The 22,736-nt window shown below is 39.4% G+C and overlaps 1 protein-coding gene across 5 annotated transcripts in view; it reads right to left on the reverse strand.

Moving 5' to 3' along the window:
• Window positions 1-22,072, reverse strand: part of C9orf72 (C9orf72-SMCR8 complex subunit) — a 35,102-nt gene extending 13,030 nt beyond the window's left edge. For 2 of the 5 annotated variants that reach the window (XM_080637000.1, XM_080637001.1), the window contains exons 1-11: window positions 22,017-22,072; window positions 20,298-20,783; window positions 17,231-17,290; window positions 16,255-16,350; window positions 15,240-15,304; window positions 13,022-13,094; window positions 9,619-9,735; window positions 8,667-8,902; window positions 8,110-8,167; window positions 7,494-7,603; window positions 3,652-3,827 (exon numbers count right to left, since the gene is read on the reverse strand). In XM_080637000.1, the coding sequence (XP_080493126.1) occupies window positions 3,652-3,827; window positions 7,494-7,603; window positions 8,110-8,167; window positions 8,667-8,902; window positions 9,619-9,735; window positions 13,022-13,094; window positions 15,240-15,304; window positions 16,255-16,350; window positions 17,231-17,290; window positions 20,298-20,741 (1,435 nt within the window). In that variant the 5' untranslated portion in view covers window positions 20,742-20,783; window positions 22,017-22,072. Of the gene's footprint in view, window positions 1-3,651; window positions 3,828-4,953; window positions 7,412-7,493; window positions 7,604-8,109; window positions 8,168-8,666; window positions 8,903-9,618; window positions 9,736-13,021; window positions 13,095-15,239; window positions 15,305-16,254; window positions 16,351-17,230; window positions 17,291-20,297; window positions 20,784-22,016 lie in introns of those variants that run through there. The other 3 variants (XM_080637002.1, XM_080637003.1, XM_080637004.1) reach the window with 3 other exon arrangements.
• Between the last annotated feature and the right edge of the window lie 664 nt (window positions 22,073-22,736).

Genomic DNA, 22,736 nt, shown 5'->3' on the forward strand with positions numbered 1-22,736 from the left:
AAAATTGAAAGTTTTTAGCAAAACGGAAGTCACCTCTAGTGCACTTTTCAATAAAATTACCAGCAGAGAAAGCATACCAAAGCCACATAAAATGATGGAATGTTTAATGCAGCCTCCATCAACACAACCATCCTCTCAATCACTGCACAAACTTTTATGTACAAAACTCTATAATTAAAAAAACTAGATACATACTCTCGTACTAAAGTGTAAAGCCGTAGATCTGGCTACTTTTTTGTAATGAGCACATTTATAAGCTGGCACTTCTCTGGAACGATTTTAAAGATATCACGTTGTCTCCATAAGACCAGCCAAACAAACAGACATTTCATTTCACATGTGACAGAGTGGTAGGTTTGTTCACAAATGAACAAAGAAATCTATTGAAATATGCAGAGATGGGAATGAAAACTGGGTGATCAGTTTGAAAAATGACATTCTGAAAGTTAACAGAGTCTATTAGCTAAGGATTTTTTTGATATTCTTTATTTTTCCTTAGATGCATTATCAGAAAGGTGACTGGAATTGCTTTATTATATTTTTGTCACATCTTCACAGTTTACATTTTATTTGTATATGGTTTATATCTATGTGAAGATTTTGCCTGAAATACAGGTATCCTTACAGCTCAGCCAGATAATACAGTCATTCAGGCTGCAGCTATCCTGAAAAACATTCAGAAATATAGCTGCTTTTTTTGTGGAGAACATGAGATTTGGTGAAAGGGTCTAAAGCACAATTTGCCTTTTACAGAGCCACCACTGCAACTACCAGCTGGCATCAAAGAGCAACTTTATTTGATGGAGTCACAAGAAGTCCATGAGTGCACTGCTAACTCTGTGCATCCCCAAACTGTAACCACAAGCTTGTTTTGTGAAGTGCTGTGCTGATACCCCATGCTCCTATACCCTATAAAGAGCCTTGTTAGTGCCTCCCCATCCTGGAGGTCCTGGCACCAAGAGGTCCTCACGACTTCATTCAGTCTGCTTCCTGCACATTCCAGAGCTCACAAGCCCGTTGGCCTTGGCCTACCAAAGGTCCCATGGGGCATGTGGCTCCACAGCAGCCAAGGTCCTATGGTGTCAGTGACAGCCCACATCAGAAGTGTGAAAACCAAGTTACTCTGCTGCCCGGCTACATAAACAGTCAGTGCGTGTGGTGAGAACCTGCTTGTCTGTAACAGGAGCTGGGCAGGGGAATGGAAGCTAAAGTGATTATGCCTGGGAATTTAATAAGTCCAACCAAGTTGAAGTGAATAACGGTAGGGGAACTGTCTGAACTTTACTGTTGGTAAAGCCACATATGCCCAACATTGGCTAAATGGCAGTATCAGAGATACTAAATTTGTGTGCAGATGTAGGAAAACTAGGACCAATGGCGTAGAACAATTGAGTGTGGGGTGTTGAGAGGAGCTTGGTTGGGGAAGGAAGATGCAAAGGTAGCTAAGAAATTCAGCTTAAAATAAGGAAAAATAGGCAGAAAGGTATTAAATCAGTCACAGAAAAAGGGAACGTGGATCCTCCAGCAGCAGCAGCACGAATGCCTGCAGACAACTGTGATGCGGACCTGTGTGCCCCAGCCCATTGGAATGCTGGGGGGATCCTCCTTGGACAACCCACCATCAGGTCTGTGTCTGTAGATTTGTTGTGGGAGGAAATTGATTTTTCACCTCCGCACTGAGCTGTACTTTGATTGTAATTACATGTTTATGCATTTCACTGGACTTCAAACCTATAATTAATAGTTTCATTGTCAAGCCAAACACTCTGCATTGTTATTTAATTACAGGCTGGTATATCTGATTACCTAGGTCACTGAGAATTTTGCTGTCCGGCCCATTTCCTTCTAGTGTGATCATTAACCAACAGACATGTTAATCAGCTTGCATCAGCTACCTCTTGAGTCTCCAACCTGCAGGCTTTGGCAGTAACAACGCTAAAAGCAGACTGAGCCCAAAATGTTCCTTAGCCTGCCAGTGCCCAGTTCTCTGCCAAAGGCTGGCATGAAGTTAATTTGTCATTACTTATTTTCCAGGTCCTTTGTGCTCTGTGTGGTTTGTCTGTGTGACTGCCCTTGGCTGCTGAAAAAGCCCCCAAATGCCAGAAGTGCCTTCCTTCAGAATCTGGGTTGTCAGAAACCATTTCCAGTCACAGAGGCAGAGCAGAAGACACCAGCAGGAGACAAAGTGATGCAGGATTAATCTTCAGTGAAGAGGCAGCCTGAGACAGATGGAAATCTCACCCAGGACAAACTGCTTTGCATCCCTATGGATGAATGCAGAAGGCTGTAGTTCCATCAGTCAAGATACACGACCGAACTCTTTGGCAGGAATAGTGAATTACTGTATATATAGGCTGCAGAACTGGATTTCAGTATTCCCTGACCTGTAATTTCTTACGTTGCTGCATTTACTGAAGCCCAGAAGTCCGGCAGCTGTTAGTCATGTTTAACTGGAGCTGGAAAAGACACTCTGTCGTACTGCAATGAGGCAATTTTCTAAATGGAAGAGGAGCTGGCTGCCATTGAGCTTCCACCAATTAGCTTTTGGCTGTTGCACATTTTCAGACATTTTGGCTTATTGTTAGATACAGGTTAGGGATGAAGCTTCAGATGTTTGCCTTGGGGATATCATTGCTTCACAGCATCAAGCCTTTATTTTGACACTCAGCCAAAAGTGTCTTAAGTGATTTTACCCAATTATCCTTGCTTAAATGTCTACACTCCTCCCTTCTAGCAGTCTTCCCTTCCTTGCTAAAGATAGATATTTCTACAAGAGGTCCTGGTTAGCCCTTGTGTTTCACATAAAGGATATGCTGCTATTGATCTTAACATGTGCCGCTGGAGATACTCAGAACTGACCAGAAAATGCCATGCAGAATGTTGGGAACATTCATGGGAAGTTGAAAGGGTCCAAGCAGGAGGTTGGACTTTGGTAGGTCTCCAGCCTGTTCAGAGCAGGCTGAGCCATGGGGTCAGACCAGTGCTCATGGTGTTATCCTGTGGGAGCTGGAAAACCTCCAAGGAGGGAGATGGCACCACCTCCCTATCCCTGTTTCAACAGGGAAAAAGCCTTCTCTTATCTCCAGCCTCTTTGGCCCTGCCAGCTCACTGCCTGACAGCACCTTTTCCCGAGAGCTGCTCCTGGTCTCACTAGTATGGCTGATATGGTTCTGCCTGGCCAGGGCAGGGCTGCCATTTGCTCCTGCCCCAAACGCACAGGGGCCCTGTCCTTTCCTCTCACTGCTCTAGGTCTCTCTGATCAGCAGCCCTTGCCCCTGTGCATATCAGCTGCTCCACCCTGCTTTGGTGGCACCTGCAAACATGACAGTGCACTTGGTCACCTCCTCAGGTCACAGAGAGAGATGCTGAAAAGGACAAGCCCCAGGGCAGACCCTGCAGAACCCTACAGGGCACAAGCCTTCAGGGATATATGACCCAGTGGCCACCACCTCTGTGTCCAAGTGCCCAGCCAGGCATTTTTTCCCTTGGTGAGGCATCCACCCAGACCCTAACATCCAGTGTGGCTACAAGGACACTGTGGAAGAGTGCTCCAAGCATTGTTGTAGTCAACCTGAATGATAACCCCTGTTCTCCACTTGTTCACAAATCTACTTTTATCACAGAAAGCAATGTGGGTGAAGAATTACTCACTCTGGGTCAAGCCATGCTGATAGCTTCCCACTGTCACCCTCTCCCTCATGTGGCAAGACATGGGTTCCAGGAGGACACATGCCATGATTTTGCCTCGTACCCGAGTGAAACCGGTCAATCTGCAGCTCTCCAGATCGGCTTTTGGCTCTTTTCCAGGTGTCAGGGACATCCCCCACCTGTATGACAATAAAGATAGGAACATTTAAGAGAAGGGAATGATTACCAGTTGCCATTCCATGCTGTTTAAGCAGCAAGTTCTTTTTCCACTGAACTCCTACTTTGAAAAGCTGCCTTACGGTATGTTGAAAGTTCTTGCAGGACAGACTGAAGTCAGACTTACTTGACGGTCATTGTCAGGACTATCCTTTTTCCATACATTTGAACTTTAATTGAAGTCTCTGTGTTTCAAACCTCTGGACTTGTGCATGAACAGCATGGCTTTGAGAAGCAAGATAATTACTTCCTTTAATCCAAGTCTCATATGAACAACCTTGTAAATAAGGACACACTGTCATGGAGTTTCCTTGGTGGTTTGACCAAGTGGGAGCTCTAACAGAGTTCTATGTCAGCTCAGAGGTAAACACAACCATGTTCTATTCTGCACACTAATGCTTATGTTTTTACACCTCTTTACCACTGAAGGAAAGACAATCTTCGGGCTCCCATTTAGACACTAGAGTGGACCCACATGCCGGTATGATACCCCTCAATTTTTGGACCACTTCCCTTTGTCTTCACTGATCTAAGAACACAAAGAGAAATCTTTCTAATGCATTTTTCCAGTAGAGTGGAGTGTGGGAGGCCTGGGCCCTCAGTATTAGTGTATCATATTGGTGGTTCAGAGAGAAAAACACTACCAAAACACCCATTTTGCTCTGAAATAAAACTGACATTACGGCATACTGATATATAGACTAGGAGTATCCTCTGCAGTCCCATCAAATACAACACTCCAGTGGATGCCTTTCCATCCTGGCTTTATATATGCCTGGTTAGGAACTAAAATCCTGAGGAAAAGTATTTACTGACTGCTAGACACAAGTGAACTCCTTAAAACATTTCTGAACTCTACCTTATGGAATTAAAACTTTGTAAAGAGACTAAATTCTTACCTGAGTACATCAGAGACATAGCAAGTCACACTGGTCTCAGCTTGAAATGCACAGGTCCATAACAGAAATGGAGTTACAAATGTCTTTCTATCCACGAGTCTGTGATTAACCATCTCGCCATAATTTTTAATTTAACAAAAAGGAAAAAGGTTTCTTCTTCATTTCAAAGGATAGAAGATAATGATTCTATCAGATATAGAACAGGAATTCTATGAAAAAAATCAGCAGCGACTGAAGTCAAAAATTGTGCATGAATTTTATTAAAATACCTTGTTTTCTGATCAAGATTTACAAGACAACACGCGGATGCATTTAATAACTTACTTCACTATACATTCTGCACTTGTAACAGTTGTGCAACAAAAATAGCAACTGATAAAGTTCCCAGCTTTTAGTACTTTCAAAAAGTGACATCTTCTGTAAACAAACAGAGCTTTGCTGTTAGCAGAGTCAGTGTTATCAAGCTGAAGTGATTAATTTCAGCAGCACATTTAAAGCTCTTTAGACTTCAACACAACTTTTACACTGGCAGTTTCAGCAGTGTTTATTACATCCTTTTTTTTTTTCACAATCTTAGACATGAGAGTAAAAACAGCACAATCAGGCTCTTCTCTAATGGATCAATTGATAAAAAACACACAAGGAAATAACATGGTAGGAACACAAACACAATCTTGGCACAAGTAACATACATCAGTGCAATTCTGACAAGCCTGATGAAGCACTGAGCTTATTGAGAGTCCTACATACATACACAGCAAGAAAACAGCTCCATAAAACGTTACTAATTCAACCAGGTAACACTGATGATGTTCATTCACAAAAATGGTGTGCAGCTGGTGCTTAATTCCATGTCTTTCATAAGCTCTAAATATTTAATTGTGAATCTTTATCTTTCAGAAAACATAAGGGAATTTTGGACACCCAAATGAAGGACAATATTCCTTTTAAAAACCAAGTATTGCGCATTTCAAGAAAAGTAGGGAATCTAGCTTTTGTTACCTTCTTTGCCTCTCTGCATGAAAGGGACACTAAAAACAGCAGCTTGATCACCAAGGAGAGTTACAAACAATGTAAGCAGTAAAGCAGCTGTGGCTTCTCAAACACACATGAAGCTCTTTCACAATGAATACTGAGTTATGAGGTTATGCTAAAACATGACACAAATATATTCCTGCATTTGTCCAAACAGAGCAGAAATACAGCAACACGCAGTACAGGGTGTACCGCTGATTTCAATGTCGTACACCAACCATGTGTCAAAACCCAATACAATAGGTCTGGATTAGCCTTACACCATACCCCTCTAACTGCTACTGAGAAAGAGAGGTTGAGGCATGCAAACAGAAAACGGGGACTTATTTTCAAGCAAAGCAAAGCTGGAGATGTGTTAAGATGATCTAAGAAGCCTGGCAAGATTATTGACTAGCATTCACGTAGTAAAATGCTAATAACATTAGTCCGTAGCTGTGCTCATCTCCAAATTAAGGGTTACTAAATATATTAATGGCACTGGAAAAAAAAAATAAAAAAAATCACTGTTTTCTCTTTTAATTTGGCTGTCACCTTGGTGTTCTTTGGGAAGGTCTAATACTTTAATCTGGACTTTATTCTAACTGACAACAGAAAGAACAGCAGCAGTTTACAGAGAGAAAGACTGACAACTGCTGCCGAATGACATGTTTTTCTGTTTTGCGTTTTAGAAGAGCTCAATTATGCTGGATTACTGACATTCCACTGCAGGAGGTGTCACAGTGTCCTGGTTGGCACTTACATGCACAAAGCCGCTTAAATAATGACCCAGTTCCCACGTGCAGAGTGCTGCTGTTTAAGATGCTAACAGTCAACAGTTTGCACACAGAACAGCACTTTGTAGTATATTAAAGATCTCAAACACCTTTAAATGCTCTGAATGAAGGAGCCAGTAATGTTAAAAAGGGAGATGAGGGAAGTCCTATTTCAGATTGTATCACATACGTAAGAACAAACACTTTAAAAAGCTCTCTGAAACTCCTAGAAGGCCCCTATTCCACAGCCTCCATGATCAGAGAGGATGTATGCATTGTGTTCTGCAAAAACACTAAAATTACTGACACAGCAGAACAGAGAAAAACTGACACACACTTGAAGAAAGTCTCTGTGGAAAGAAAATTAAAATGCTTCCCTTTATTGTACATATGTTAGAATTTACCTACTAAACCCATATGGCAAAGGAACCTCTGGTAACATTTACTGTTAAAAAAAACACATGAAGAGATGGATTTATTAAAATCATGCTTGTCTAGCTAAGCTAATATTCTCTCTAAGATGTCCCTCTCCTGCTCCAGACAGTCTGTAGTGTATCTGCCTAATGCTTTATCCCCAATCCAGTCAATGATTGTCACATGTGTGGTGGTCACACTAACAGATGTCTTCTCGCACCATGCAGGATTGCAATCCTGCACGTTAGCAGTGGAGAACTTTAAAACGTCATGAGCATATCACGTTCTTGTACACTAGTGTAGAACGGCCTCCCAAAGATAAAGGAATGTAGACCTGGTTTAATCTTCTCAGCCAGAGCCATTATTATGTTAAGATCGCCCTCTGCTGTTAAGTCAAGATCTACCTTTAAGCTACGAAGAGACCTAAAAGGCTTCTTTCCTCTTTGTCTGCAAGAAAATAAAGAAGGGTGTTGTAAAAAAGAACAGAGCAATTTTCTCAAAGCCTACTTTCTATTATCTGTTCACTTACGTGTCATCCTCTATATATTTTATTAAAGTCAAGGCTTTTCTGTGAAGGACTAGCAGAAATTGTGCAAGGAAAGTACTCCTTAGAGACAAGCCAGGCTTCAGATGGAAGATCTGTTAAAAATTATACCAGAAAATTAAGTACACATGGAAATTCAAGAATAATTTTAAGAATGTAGAATATAAACAAACATTGCATACACATATAACATATCCTTAATTACAGCAGATCAGGCACATGAACAGCAGATTTGTAGATATACTCAACATTGTTTTGTAGTTTTCTAGATGCTCTAATACAATAAATTAAGCTGTTTTACAATTCTGTTTGGATAAAGCATTATTTTTCTTCATAAAATTATCTGAAATTAATCCCAGTCAGGTAGCTTTCTCAATACTGTAACTTAGACACTGTTGCACAGCAAGAGAAAATGTGTGTTGTTTTTCATATGTAAGTAGTAGAAGTACTTTTCTCTCTAGTTATGCACAGAAGAATCACAGCACTAGTAAGAAAAAGAGCTACCAAGCCAGCCAATTATCTGGTCCTGTTAAATTTCATGTTTCTAGGGCTCAAAGTACTGAACTTTTGCTCTTGTTCTTTCTGAAAAAGCAACAATTACCTGATCCAGGAAGGCTTTTACTAACGTGTCTCGATGCAGGATATCTTGAAAGACATTTCTATTGAAAAGAAAGCAAAGAAACATGTGAGCTAATGCCATGAAGGGACACTATCTGCCCAGCAGTTGTGCACAGCAGTAGCATTACTGTTTAAAATCTGGCAGAAATGGAAAGTGAATTCAAAATTTAAGTGAAATATTATCCTGCTAATTTTAAAGCTAATAAAGAATTGTACAGTAAAACTTTTGAGTGAAATAAAGTAAACCCAGGAAAGCCATTGGACCTGGTCAAATACACTTAGCTCTGTTACATCCCTAATTAAAACAGGCAGCAAAATAAACACAACATGGTCAGAAATATCACTGAAAATGAATTTCAGTCATATTTACTGCAACAAAACTACTGACGAACTGGTAAATCCCTCCAAAATAAACGCAACTACCAGAGCTCAAGGAGCTTCCTAAAAGCAAAGAACCCTCATGTACTTCTTTAGAAAGTACACTTTAATTTCTCGTCCCTAATCAAGTAACACTGAGAGATGCAAGAGAGGAGTACATACAAATCAGGTGTGAAACTCTCATCTGTGTGGATAATATAATCTTGAGACATTTCTTCATCTGAATTAGCTCTCCAAAATGCTGTCAGCTCGGATCTCATATATCGTCGTTGGTTATAGATGTGTTCATGACAAGGGGGCATCTGCTTCACTGTATTGACATCTACATCTATATGTGTAGTAGGATATGGGGCATACATTACTTGACGGAAGGGCAACACAAAGCTTCCTGTTGCATCCTGTTTTAGTGAAAAAAATTATTCTTCTAGTTACTTTAAAAAAAACCCCAAAACAACCATATTGGAACAAAACAATATTAAAGCATCATGCCTAAGTTTTAAATCCTATTTATTTAGAGATGTTTTGTTTGAGAGAACTGGTGGTTGTAGCCCAGTAAAAAACATCCTTCATATTGGATGACTCCCTTATATTAACAGTGAAAACAGGTACTGAGGTAACCTGCATATTACAGTATTGCATCACCCGGTTTGTGACCCCATTTACATTACAGTATTATTTTTAGCTGGTAAGTTTAGACAGCTTGCTAGGGCAAACAGCATTATTTCTCTACTAATCTTCACTGATTGCACCCATTTAAAATACTTGGAAACTGTACGACTGATGACCTGTTCTTTTTTTTTCTTATGGTAAAGCACAAAAACTCAGGGCCTTTTGGGATTCCAGCCCCAAGTAGGCAAAAAAAGTATTATTATTGTACCTCGAAGTATAGGAACAATTCTGGACAATACTCAAGAAACAGATGTGTCAGAAAAAAGACTGGCTTGGAATTTTAACATGCAAATAGTTACAAGGAAAGCTACGGTGCCAGAAAGGAATCAAATGAAGATGACGTATTTCTCTGAAGATATCATTTGCACACAAATCATATGCACACCCATCCACTGAAGAAAGTTCTTAGACTACAGAAGAATAGAACTTTCCTAAGCATACTTACTTTGAGCAAGCCTTGAACAAAAAGTCCTGACTCATACTTGAAAGAAGACTCATTTCTACAGAGTCTGGAGCACTTCCTCTCTGACGGTGTAAGAAACAGACATAATGTCCTCACAATCTGCATTAAAAAGAACAGTTTTGAAAAAAGTGGGAATGTAAGGAATGAACTGATCTTCAAATGCAATTTCCAACTAAAATGTATTAGTCATGTCAAAGAAACAAAAAAGTTCCTCATGTTTATTAGGAAAGCCAAGACTTTACCAAGGTCACAGGATAGTGACATGCTTACATTATTGAGCTGTAAGCCATATTACTCCAACTTTTTGTCAAATGAAGAAAAAAATCCAACGCTTTTTTGGCAAAGTTTGGGTTTTAGCCAATTATGTAGAAGAACTCACTTTTGCTTTCTGCTACCTTTTCCTATTATATAAACATGAGTTACTTTGATTACTTTTCCTCCCTTTTAAGCCTTTTATTTTATTTATTCCACCTTGAATTAACAGCTTTTGTCTCCAATCAGACACAGTCAATTTCCTAAATAAGTATCCATGCTTACTTCCTCAGTAATTTCAAATTCTCCATTAAAAACAACAAAGGTACTTCATTAGCCATTTTCAAACTCCTGTCCTGCAAGAGCTACAAGTAATCATCTCCAAACACAACGATAATTCCATTCTGCTAATCTTTCAGTCTCAACCTGCAGTGTCCTACCTGTGTCTGTAAGTTGTTTGGGAAGGCTTTGTATTTGTACAATGCGTTCATGCAGTAACTAAAGTAGCGACAACTTAGTTTCTGACTAATGCTTTTTGCCTCTTCAGGAAGATGCAATAGGTGCTTTTTTTTTACCTTAAGGAAAGCTAAAATACACAATAAAGAAGGCAATTACTTCAGAACAGTTCCATCGTGACACAAGGAGCACACTGCTGATAAGAACTGGTACAGAATTTATGAAATGCACCCTGGATATATCTCGAGACTCATATTCTTCTAGACTGCTCTTTTCTTTCCTATAGTGTCTAGCTTATCAAGACATTCCCTTACGTACTCATAACCATTAGACATTAAAGACTTTTAATTAATTATTTTATGAACTGTAAGCTTTTTATAACCATTTAAGCCTTTTCCTCTATTATGATAACTTAATCATGCACAAATCTTACATCTCTGAAACAGTACGTATTAACTGTAGTTAGATGATTTAAACTAAGAACTGAGAATTTCCTTTTCTCTGGTTCCCCTTTTGCTCATCATTATTTTTAGTTTTGAGTACCAGCATTTGCTGTTCATTTGACCATAGGTGCTTTACCATCACTGCCAATACACACAAAACAATGTGTCATCCTCCCCCCATTTTTATAAAGCATCACAAACTGCTTATTTCAAACCTGGTTTACTAAAGTTGCCTTGACTTTTTTAAAAAGAAGACTACTATATTTCACTGCAGCAAGCAGCCCTACATACTATAAAATACATAATATGTATATAATATGTATAAAATACATACGATGAAGAGTCTACAATTAACATATATTCACAGCAGGACCACTGTTCTTAATTTTTCTTTAATACCGAAGCAATACACACAGATACATGTATCAAAAAGCGCATCAACTTCCACAATTAAAATGAGTTTTTCCTCAAAGGAAGTTTTCAGTCTTACAAACATAATCAGACAGAACATGTGCTATCAGAAAACAAAGTTATCCGATTATACTGCTTCTCCACATGTACTTCTGCAGGATATTTGTCATGGCCTCAGGACAACTGAAAACACACAGTGCTACATAACTACATATGAACCTTACCCTCACAGCAGTACTGGTACACTCATCATGTGCAGTGGCACCTAATACTTAAAGGCTCTAGGACTACACATTTTTATGAAATAATTCTTTTCCTTCCCAGTTGCAGGATATTCTGAATCAAAGAAGCTTATTAAAGGACTCAGCCATGAATATAAGAGAGGCAAGTGATTTAGTGAAATACACTTTCTCACAAAGGAAACAACATTTTCTTCATCATTTGTCTCTGAATTTTAGAATTAGAATACAGAAAATTAACTTCAGTGTTTTTATTAGAAAGGATAAAGTAATACCCAAATTAAATGGAAGTCAAAGATTCTCTCAACAAAATGCTGATACATTGCACTACACTAAACAGAAATACACTGTAAGAAGTACTTCAATTGGCTGTAAACACTGTATCTCAGGAATATCTTTCAATTTATCTGAAACTAGCATTTTGATATAATCAGAAAGGTGTATACAAAAAAGTAGTTGGAGAATTCTGAATAAGAAAAACATCTCCATTTGATTTTTCCTTCACATACTGAGTAAGCTTAAAATAAGCGTCAATAAACTCTCCATTTACACTCAAATGTTAGGGGAAAAACAGGTGATAGTTTCATATTGGTTCAAATTAAATATCTCATGGAAAGCTTACAAGAGAGTTCAGAATAATAACAGCATGGGAAAAAATGTCTACCACAAAAATGCAATTATTTTCTTGTTCTGAAATGCAGCTTCCAAGAGTGATCTTTTTTCCTCCCAAATAGACCATAATTATGTATACACTCTTTCCTCTATTAAATTTAAATTTCCTCTATTAAAAGGTACAGCTAATGCTGCTTATTGTTTCTAGAACTGAAAGCTTCTAAACATCAAACATCATCCCTACTGACGCACTCCAGCAAGTGTGACACACTAAGTGTTTTGTTGTTACAGGACTCAGTTTTAGGGACTAGTATCTGTACTTTGCCTCTTTTTGGTTCATGTGGAAAGCTAAGTCAATTCTGATTTAAGATCTTCCAGTTAAACTGTATGCTTATTTACCAATTAAGTTTTAAACAGACAGAAGATGAAGTCAGCCCAGTATAGCTATGAAGAAAAAAATTCTGGAATTACTAGAATGGCTTCAAGTCCCAGTAAGCTTGCCTGTTTCATCATGTGTGTGACTACAGACTCAACAGCTCTGTGGTCCCATGAAACGCAAGCAGTTCATGATGCAGATTTATTCACCCATGTAAGAAAAATCATGCAGACACTTCTTGAGAGTACACAGACAATAGCCACTGACATAGCTGAACTGGGCAAGCCAGTTCAGACCTCTTCAGTTTGTGTATTTTAGCTAAAAAATCTGATTTTAAAAGCTCAGACTCCTTTGCTACTTGTTTATATCAGTAACAAGTAAATACATTGCTTTTCTTATAGTTGCCAGAATACAACTGCTAAGGCAATTTTCAGGCAGAATTACCAACTGCTAGACAAATCAGCTGAAGTAAGATAACCACACAACAGTATTCTTTCCTCCTTCACCTCAAGTGTGTTTATAAACCTTGTTCCAAATAACCCACTAACACTCCTAATGATCAGAATTTCAGTTTGGTTGATTAGAAAATGCATTACCTTATTAACTTTTTCTGCGCTGCTTCCTACAACTACAGAACAACCACAGGTCTGCAGGTGTGAACTAATTGCACTGCAAATAAAACCAAACATAGGTTAATACATTTAATCAAACTTTTGAAATAAAACAATTACCATCTTCACAAGAAGAATGAAGTGCAAAGATGTGAAGAATGAAGTTGCTAGTATAAATATAGGCTCATACTTATAGTCCCATACCCATAGGACCTCACACACCTAGGCCACTGATGAAATCCAGTAGTTTGGCAGTACCTGCATTTTCATTTTGATAAATAAGAAGAATGTCACTCAATCTCCCACCACCAGTTATACAGCAAACAAAAACTATCTACTGCTACTATCTAGTTCAATTACAAAATCTATCTAAAAGAATTACTTTAGAGTACCAAAAAATATATTAATAATGATGGATTTGAAAGCTTCTTGACAGAAGATGTATTTCATGCTTGTCCTCATTTTCTAATAACTGTGGATCAGAAACCAGTCTGAGGAGCTTTGGCAGGTAAACTGTTCTAACTCTTGGTAAGTACATGGACAAGACCATGACACAATGGACAAGACCATGACACAAGCTTGAGTCCTTTAGAATACACATAGGCACGTTGGCGGTTGAATGATCTTGTTTTATGAGTTGCCAGCAGCACAGATCTGATTTAGTTTATCCTAAGTCTGGAGGCTAAAGTAAACATACCTGGACTAACCTCCACAATTATTAACTTGTCCTTAGCAAACTTCTGTTGAGGTTTCTTATCCTCATGCTCCCTTTCCCCCTGCACTTTCTGAAAACAACACCTGGCCCACAGCTTCAAAAAGTCTAGATATCCTGGAACATCTAGGTACTATTAAAAAATCCTCTCCAGTACCTGTGATTATACAAAAGAACATTTATGCTATCTTACTGCATTGTGTGATTAACCAGTTCTGTTAAACACGTCTAAAAGACAAGGACTATAGTAGTTATGCTCAGACTCTAAAATCCTGCAGGTGCACTCTAGTGGACCTGCTACTATTTACCTTATCAAGTGTATTCTACGAGTTAAAATTTAAGGCTACCTGAATACTTAAAAATTCTTCCTTTGGGGCAGAAATGGACACTCAGTTTCATTTAGAAGTTACTAAAAAAAAATGACAGCTTATTTTAGAGGCTGGTGTTGTTGATATGCCAGTTTATTTAGGTTTAATCCAATTTTAATTCAATGACATGTATAAATCCGTACAACACTATATTTAAGACTTTACATCTGAACCTAAAGGATCTGATCAGCTTTGCAGATAAGGTAAAAAGCAGACATTTGGACCCTTCACACAAATGGCCAAGTTATTATTTAATTTCAGAACAAAACTTCCAGGGAGAAGCAGCAGCAAAAAGAGAAAACTCATATCCTATAGTCTACCTGCCCAATAATCTACATTTGGAATAAGAATAGCTCATTGCTGTAGGATCAAGGGCTCTAGTTGTTTACAATAACCCATTCCATGATATTCACTTCTATATTTTTCAGATTTTCTATAGAACTAAGCATAACCTTATTATGAAGAATTAGCTAATTTTCTGTAGCACTGAAAAGTGTATGAGACACTATAAATAGGCACTAAGCACTACATAAATGAATGCAGTTACATCGGAGGTGTTCTGAAGGGTAACAGAACAAACTAAAATATATGAAATAAGTTTTCCCACAGGACGAAACCAAACTGCTCTCAAGTGCAAATACTTTCACTTATACATTAAAGACAGGAGAAAAAAAAAGAGAAATACAATAATAATACAATTTAACAAGCATTCTATATGCCATACCATTAATGGCTCCTATTCATAGTTTATGCAAGTTTTTTGGCATTTCATAAAAATGCAAAACTTTGACTTATATCCTCATAAAATCGAACGTATCAAAGAAAAACTGTATTTTATAGGAATTCTATTATCAAGCAAATTACTGTGACAACACAGTCTACAGAGATGTAGCTATTAGCCCAGTGACATTCTTCTAAAGTGACAGGAACTTCTGCAGCATTTTATAGACAAAAATTCAGAAAGCCAAATACATGTCATTCTCCTCCTCCTATAAGGGAAACTAATCTACTGCATGTTCACATGCACATATAGATAATTGTATATGTACATGTACACGCATATGTATTCACACACAAGCTTAAACCATTTTATTACAGCATAAATCAAAACTAAAATTCGTACTTGAGAAGAAAGCCTTCATGGCAACTATCCCCGATGTCATCATCATTTAGCACTGTGTCACTTATCTGAAATGCAAGTAAATACAAACAAAGGTTAGATAAGGATCTACACCACCTTCCAGTTAACTGATATTTAATGATAGGTGAGAACTACTTAAACTAAGTTGTAAGACTGCCCCAAAAAGGACAACATTAAAAAGACCTGATTTCAGCCAAAGTATTTTGAAAATGAGAAAGTCACTCAATTATTAAATGTTCTTTACCAATCACAAGTCAGATTCTTCCCAGTGTTTTTTGTGATTTTTTTTTTCCTATAATCTTAGCAAAATCACTTTTACTTCTTCTGTGAGATCACTAAACCACACTGAAACAAGTATCATAGAATCAATCATAGAATCACAGAATACCAGGTTGAAAATTACCTCAAGGATCATATGGTCCAACCTTTCTAGACAAAGCATAACCTAGACTAGATGTTCCAGCACCCTGCTCAGCTGAATCTTAAGTGTTTTCAGCACTGGGGGGGCCACCACTTCCCAGGGGAGATTATTCCAATGGCTGATTGCTCTCATTGAGAAATATTTTCAACCACTGTCTGGTCAGAATCTCCCTGGGGGTAACTTGTGCCCATTACACCTTGTCTTTTCCATGTGACTCCTTGAAGAAAGGGAGTCTCCATCTTCTTTTAGCCACCCTTTAAATACTGGAACACGGTGATAAGGTATCAACATTAAAACCATTTATCCAATTCATTTTGTTTTGCATCAAATAATCTTTGATCACTCTAAGCAGTCAATTTTGCTAACTGCTGATCATAAAAGCCACTGCTAGCACTATTACAGTTACCAAACTGAAAGAGTTATGTTAAACCATACCACTTAGGTGAACCTGATGTAAACCAACCAAAGTTTATAAGAACTTACGACAGCTGTGGGCTTTTGTCTGCTAAAGAATGTACTAAACCTTAGTGCCAAAGCCACTTTTTTATTCAGAATGCAAAGAACATAAAGACTTACATCTATTTCTTCTGGAACACTGTGTGATTTCATAGATGAAAGGAGTTCCATTACAGGAATGACTTCTCCTGTCAGCATTGGAATGATGCTCTGGCCCTGTGCAATAAATAAAATGCTTCAAGTAAAAGCACATTGTGCAGCATTAGAAGTCACTACTAACATGAGCTTGCAATATTACATGCAAAACATTTTTAACTTCCAATTGTTTGGAAAATGGATGCATAGACTTCTTGGGCTTTGCTCATCAATAATTATGAAATGCAAACAGATTTTGCGACTCAGTATATCTCTAAAATGTATTTCCAGGGTCCTATGTAATTTTCACAATCAGTTTGATTGGTCTAGACAAGAATTATTCAAAGTGAGATAATTTCATCATACTGTATTGCATGCAATATAAGCATTTTAGATCCAAGTCTGATGTTTTAACAATGACATGAAACTAAACCCAGGCATATTTATTATTAACATACAAAACTTCTTATCTGATTTATCTATCACAAAAAGGAGAAGCCACAATTTTATATTCACAGTTTCAGAAATGGAATTCTTTTCACAGCCTTATCCATGAGGTCTTCAACCACATTCCAACGTGACAGACTCCGCACATCTCTGTAACTTGAAAAGGTAACGACCTAGTGAAAAACCATCCTTGATAGGAGGTGAGCATGAATCTATGGAAGCTACTACCTTTACAGAGCTTCAAGTAAATGATTTTCCTTTTCTGAAAGGTAATTATTCTTCATAGATTTCCACTTTACCCATAAAATGATGAAATACATTTTCTTTCAACTTGTTCACAGCTTCCATCATCCTATCTTCAGAAACTTTGCCTCCTGTGCATGGCAGGTCATCAGCCACTCCAAAGTATCTTCTTGGATCCCAAAAATAAGAAGCAGCACCAATTTCAACAGTCACCAGATCCAGGCAAATAGTTTTGTGATGGTGTACCATACCCATCAACCAGGTCCCTTACCTGATCCTCCATTCTCTCTGTGCCTTCCAAGACAATCTTCTGGAAATGTTCTTGCCTCTCCTGAGCAAGAGAAGCAGTTAAATATAAACGCTCTGGTATTTGTTTATATACGTATGCACACAACAGTCAAATGGTACAGTTTCTTCCCTGTGGAGTCATGCTTCTTAGATTCGAATTTTGATGTTCAAGCCTTTTTTCTTTTACAGAGTTGACATTAGTGGGAAGCAGTGTCATTTTAAACAGATCAATGCTCCCTACTCTGGCCCCCACCAAACCTCTCAGATGCTTGGGCAGAAGCAGCAGGAAAGGGAGGGTGTGACGATAATGACAAAACATTCTTCATTACAATCAACAAATGCCAAATGATCAGATTATCGTACAGAATTCCACTTTCTGTATGGATTTTTATGTTTAAATGGATAAGGTACAGACTGATGGTTTCTGATGCAGCAAGAGAAAAATGAGATCTCCAAAATAAAAAAAAATAAAATTGTCTGGAAAGGGTAGGAAAAACAGGACTTTTTTTTTCCACATCTTGAGACAAAAGTATTCGAAACATTGTTTTATAACCAAGTACAGGAGGCATGAAATTTCAAAATACACAAAACACAATGTACAACAGATGGCCAAAGTTCTCAAAACAGACTCAGCAGCAGCCGAGTAGCAAACTGCATTCAAAATGCAACTTACAACAGGATAAAGCTCTTCACAAAAAGAATTGGCATTAATCACTGAGAAGATCAATACAACATGCAAAAAAAAAATGGAAGATGCTGGGAAAACTAATGATATCTACTGCTAGATGCTGACAGGTTATTGCATTTTTATTGGTCGCTCCTCAGTTTCCCAAGGATCAACTACTCAGAGTTCAACAGCTTCAAGTGGGAAACTTTTTTGAATGGATGAACACGGAACAAGCTACACTAACTTGCTCTAAACCAGGAATACAACTTGTCAAACCATCTAAAAGAGGCACCTGCGAAAAACAATATTGGAACAAGGCAGATTCCTTCAGGGCACCTCCATCCTTGAGTTCAGTATCAGTGAAGTAAGACATCCTTGACAGTGAAGATCCTTTGTTTTAAAAGAAGTCAGTCTTTATGAAGGTAAGGCTGAACAAATGGTGTAAGCCACTACTTTTTAGAAATATAACTGCTCAAAATTATTAGACAGACATCTGGTAATAAAACTGAAGTAGATAAAAGGCTTTTCTAATTCCCATATAGATGACCTGCTTGGAGTTGCTTGTCTTTCTTTGCCAGTCTGAACTGTTCCATGTTTCTCCTAGTTCTTGAGTTCAGAAGAGTTTCTTCTGGAACTCTTGTCTGGCTCTACACAGAACTCCTGACAGCCAATAACCACAACCATTACAAATTCCAGAAGAGATACATAGTTCCTTTCAGATACAACTTTAGTATTTCTTGTTCTGTTTAGTCACAGTTGCTAAACTGTCCCAAAACTCAAACTACAAAATGAGCCTCATTTAATTCAGTATCATCTTACAACTCATGCCTAAATTTTAATCTACATTTTCAAAGCAGTTTCCTTTTTCCTATGTAAGGCTGCAGTACGGCAGAGGTATGCAGGGATCTTTGATCTTCCTCAGAAAAAAAACCCCAAAAAACCCCTGACAGACAATAACCATCTACCTCAGAATGCGTCACTGTCTCAGCTAAGCCAGTTGACCTATCTGCCTCAAGAACATCTGAAAAAGAATGAAGAACTTAATGACTGATTTCTGAGGAAACTAGTAGAAAAGATTTGTCATTCTCAACACTAATTGAAGGCTACTTCTACTGTAGAAACATACTGATATGGGTCAATGTCCAAAAAGAGCTAAGATTACTGTAATTAAGAATGATGGACAATTCCTATTTGCTACTCACATTAAAAGTAAGTGCAGAGGACACTAAATGAGAGAGAAGCAACGTAATCAAGGACACATGATAGAATTTACTTAAGTCAAAAGCACTAACATCCAGCACGCTTTTAGAAGACTAGATTAAGAATGACATATTTGTGTTTCTGCCATAGTGAAAATGAACTTTATCCTTCGTCTGAAAAATAAAGCCCAGATGTATCAAGACCCAATGTAGTGGAAAACACTGCCAGCCATCATCAGGGAAGACAGCAAATATCACTGGAGTTAGTGTAGCAAAAAGGAACCACCACCACTAAAATTAACACCAGTTTAGTGTTTCTGGAAACTTAATTAGCTCAGATAAGAGTACTCAGAAAGGAAGTTTAAAATATGTTGACTAGAAGTCTTAGAAGAGGAACAAAAACTTTACCAGACAAACACGTATCACAATACACGTTACAGCTGGCATACAATGCACTGCTGTAAGACGACTTGTACTCCATGAAGATGACAGATTTTATTATTATAATTTTTATTGTCTAAACATTATTTAAACAAAAATACATAATAATTTTCGCTTAAGAAAATATCCATAATGTATCTAAAGGTAAGACTTGTAATTCTTCAGAAAAACTTAGCATGTTTTCTGAATTTCAAAAGTATAAATATTTGGGCTAAAATAGATGTATTTTTGTGGTTCTCCCATTAGTTTTACCCAATTTAACAATCTTGCCAAACTGATTGCTGATACCCTCTTTTTTTTTTTTTTTTTTGAAAAATAGAACTATAGCAATGACAACATTAACTGCATCAGTTCCCTTTTCTGGACCTCAACACTGGAAACAATCACTTTAACACAGTAAATTTACAATTCAACCTGGTTTAAATATGCTAACGTACTTAAAAGCAACAATTTATAACAAATTAGTGAGATGAAAAACTGTACAGGATGCCTATTTCACTTCGACAGCCTGGTGCAGGTTATATAATTTACTAGACAAGTACTGGTGGCTAAAAATCCCAGCCTTGAATTTGCTGACCTGTTAGTAACTTTCAGCCTTCAAAATTGTACACTTGTAGAGAGGTCAGCCTCCTCTTGAGTTTTTGTGTCTGGACTGCTATACAGTAGGTGGCACAACCTCTTAGGTTTTGTTTTTGCTCAAGACAACCTGGACAACTGCTTTTAGTAATGAACAATACACCTACCTTATGCATCCATATTCTTCCTTTCCTTATAATATGTGTTAACCTATCCACGCACACTCTGTGAAGTGGCAGGTAGAAGCCGAGTTCACTTTGTGGAAGTATAATTGATAGTCCGTATGTGCTTCTGTCTCCATTCCAGTTTCCATCAAAGATTAATGACACAATGATTACCCTTTTTTCTGCCAAGACGAAGAATTTCACATCTATTGCACCGCTTTCTGCATTCCGAAGTATTTCTCCATTCAGGGTGTGGTTTGCAAGGAAAGTTATTTCACCATCACTGAGAAGTACCTGTTCTGTCTTTGGGGCCCAGATATGCCGCACTCGGGGGCCAAGAATATTGTCCCAGTAAGCAAAAGTGGCAGCTAGTAAAGGTGACTCGCCATTCAAAGAGATCTCTGTTTTAGCAACTGCAGGAGATGGTGGTGGACAAAGAGCTGACATGCCTGCTTTCTCTCTTGCTTATAGCTGAAATCCTTACATTACCTACAAAGAGAATTTCATGGAAAAAAAAAAAAATATTAGGGCAGCACTCATTATTGACTCATCTTTTGTTTCCAAATCAGGCTTCAGGAGACAACCCTGACTTCTGCAGCTGAGATCTCACTGTACACTTCATTCAAGAAGGAAATGTATACGCATACCTTCCACATAATGAAGTGGTATGCTTTACAAACACTAGTCAGTCAGACCTTAAATACCCTTTACTCACTATACAAGTACTACAAGCCTGCACAACATTCAACTTGTGTAAGAAAACTGACATATGATAAATACATCCTTCACAGCATGGTGATGTGCAGGGTGTTGCAATGTAAGACAAATGCTCAATACTTTTCTGAACGTACTGATGGAAAACTCTTCAAATTGCATAGCTGTAAATACTTAAAACATTTTCCGTGACAGTTTACAACAATTCTACGGCTTTCCCATTTTGACAGGGCTGCAGAAGATAACAGGAAGTGTCACCTCCCCTAAAAGCTATGCTAGAGTCACAGGAACACATTAAATGAAGTTTTATGAACAAATTCAACACAGGATGAAAAACTGTAATACGTAAAATGCATTTATCTTGATAAAACCTCATACAACCAGAGCTTTCCTCTCCACCTGCAGCGCTGCACACTAAAGGGGAACCTCTTCATTCCCTTTCCAGCACCAAGGGAGCACTAACACCCACCTTACTGAAGGGGTGTAGCTCGCTATACCCTGGCACTGTTGTGTTTCACCTGTTTGTTCCCTAGTGAGTGTCCCTAGTGACACGGGCCAGGCGCATTTCCTCACAGCACGGGGTAAAGCACCTTTCCCTCCGGCTGCTTCTCGGGTCTGGGTGAACACACCAGACTGCCTCCGCGAGCCGGTGCCAGCCCGGACGGGAGCAGGAAGCTGAGGCCGTCCGAGCCTGTAAGTGTGACTCCACGGTTTCCAGGGAGGACGACGACGAGCGTCAGCCAACCCTGCCTCCTCTCGCCCATGGGCTGACGACCCGCCGCCAACCGCGACAGCTGCACACGACCACCGCCGCTGTCAGCCTCCATCAGGCCCGTTCCCACCCCTCAGGTCTGGTCTGAACTTCGGGAAGGACACACCTTCCGGGGACGGGGCTGGGAGCCGCGCTACAAGAGGCCGCGGCTTTTCCCTCCCGCCACAGGAAGGGACGATGACAGCCCCCGAGGCGCACAGCACGACCCCCGCCGCCGCGGCCCGCACCCACCTCACCTGCGCACCAGACACCGCCCCGCGCCTGCGCACGACCCCTGCCAGCACAGCACCGGGCCTCAGCAGCGCTGCCGCGCAGACGCGGTACCGCCCCGCGGCGCAGGGAGGCGGGAGTGGGCGGTGCCGGTGCTGTCCGGGAGCCTGCAGGGAGGAGGCGTACTTACGGCAGTGGTGGCTGAGGGGTTATCACAGGGGCGGCGGGGGGAGAATGGTGGCTGGCAGCGGTGGGGAGCTGCGGGAGCTGCCTGTGCCGCCGCCGCAGGGAAGGCGGTGCTGGTGTGCTCTGGGAGGGGAGCGCACGTCAGGGTAGGCTGTAAGGAGCAACCCCACTCCAGCCCCTGGCTGGCACGGGAGCCAAGAGCAGCTTGTGGAGGAAGCCAGGAGAAGCCCTATATGCAGGTAGCTGGGAAAACTGCGTTGTGCCAGGTGCATCATCTTATGGAGGGGCTTTGAGGCTTAAAGAAGGAAGTGCTGAAACAAATAGTTTAGTATCCAAATATACTGTATGGGGAACAGGCGACATGCTGTTATTTGAGTTTAGTTTAGTTTCACCCGTCTGAGTACCTTCACATGCTGTTGCTTCTGCAGTCCTGTCTGGATGAAAATTACCATAGTCACTTGCATGTAAGAGGTATTCTACTTAAAGCCTTTAAAGGTAAAAGACCCTTCGGATGTGGGGAGGCTGCTGTAGTCCTTCAGTGTCTCAGTTCTGCTATACCC

This window comes from Psittacula echo (genome assembly GCF_963264785.1).
Source record: "Psittacula echo genome assembly, chromosome: Z".
NCBI classification, from domain to species: Eukaryota; Metazoa; Chordata; class Aves; order Psittaciformes; family Psittacidae; genus Psittacula; species Psittacula echo.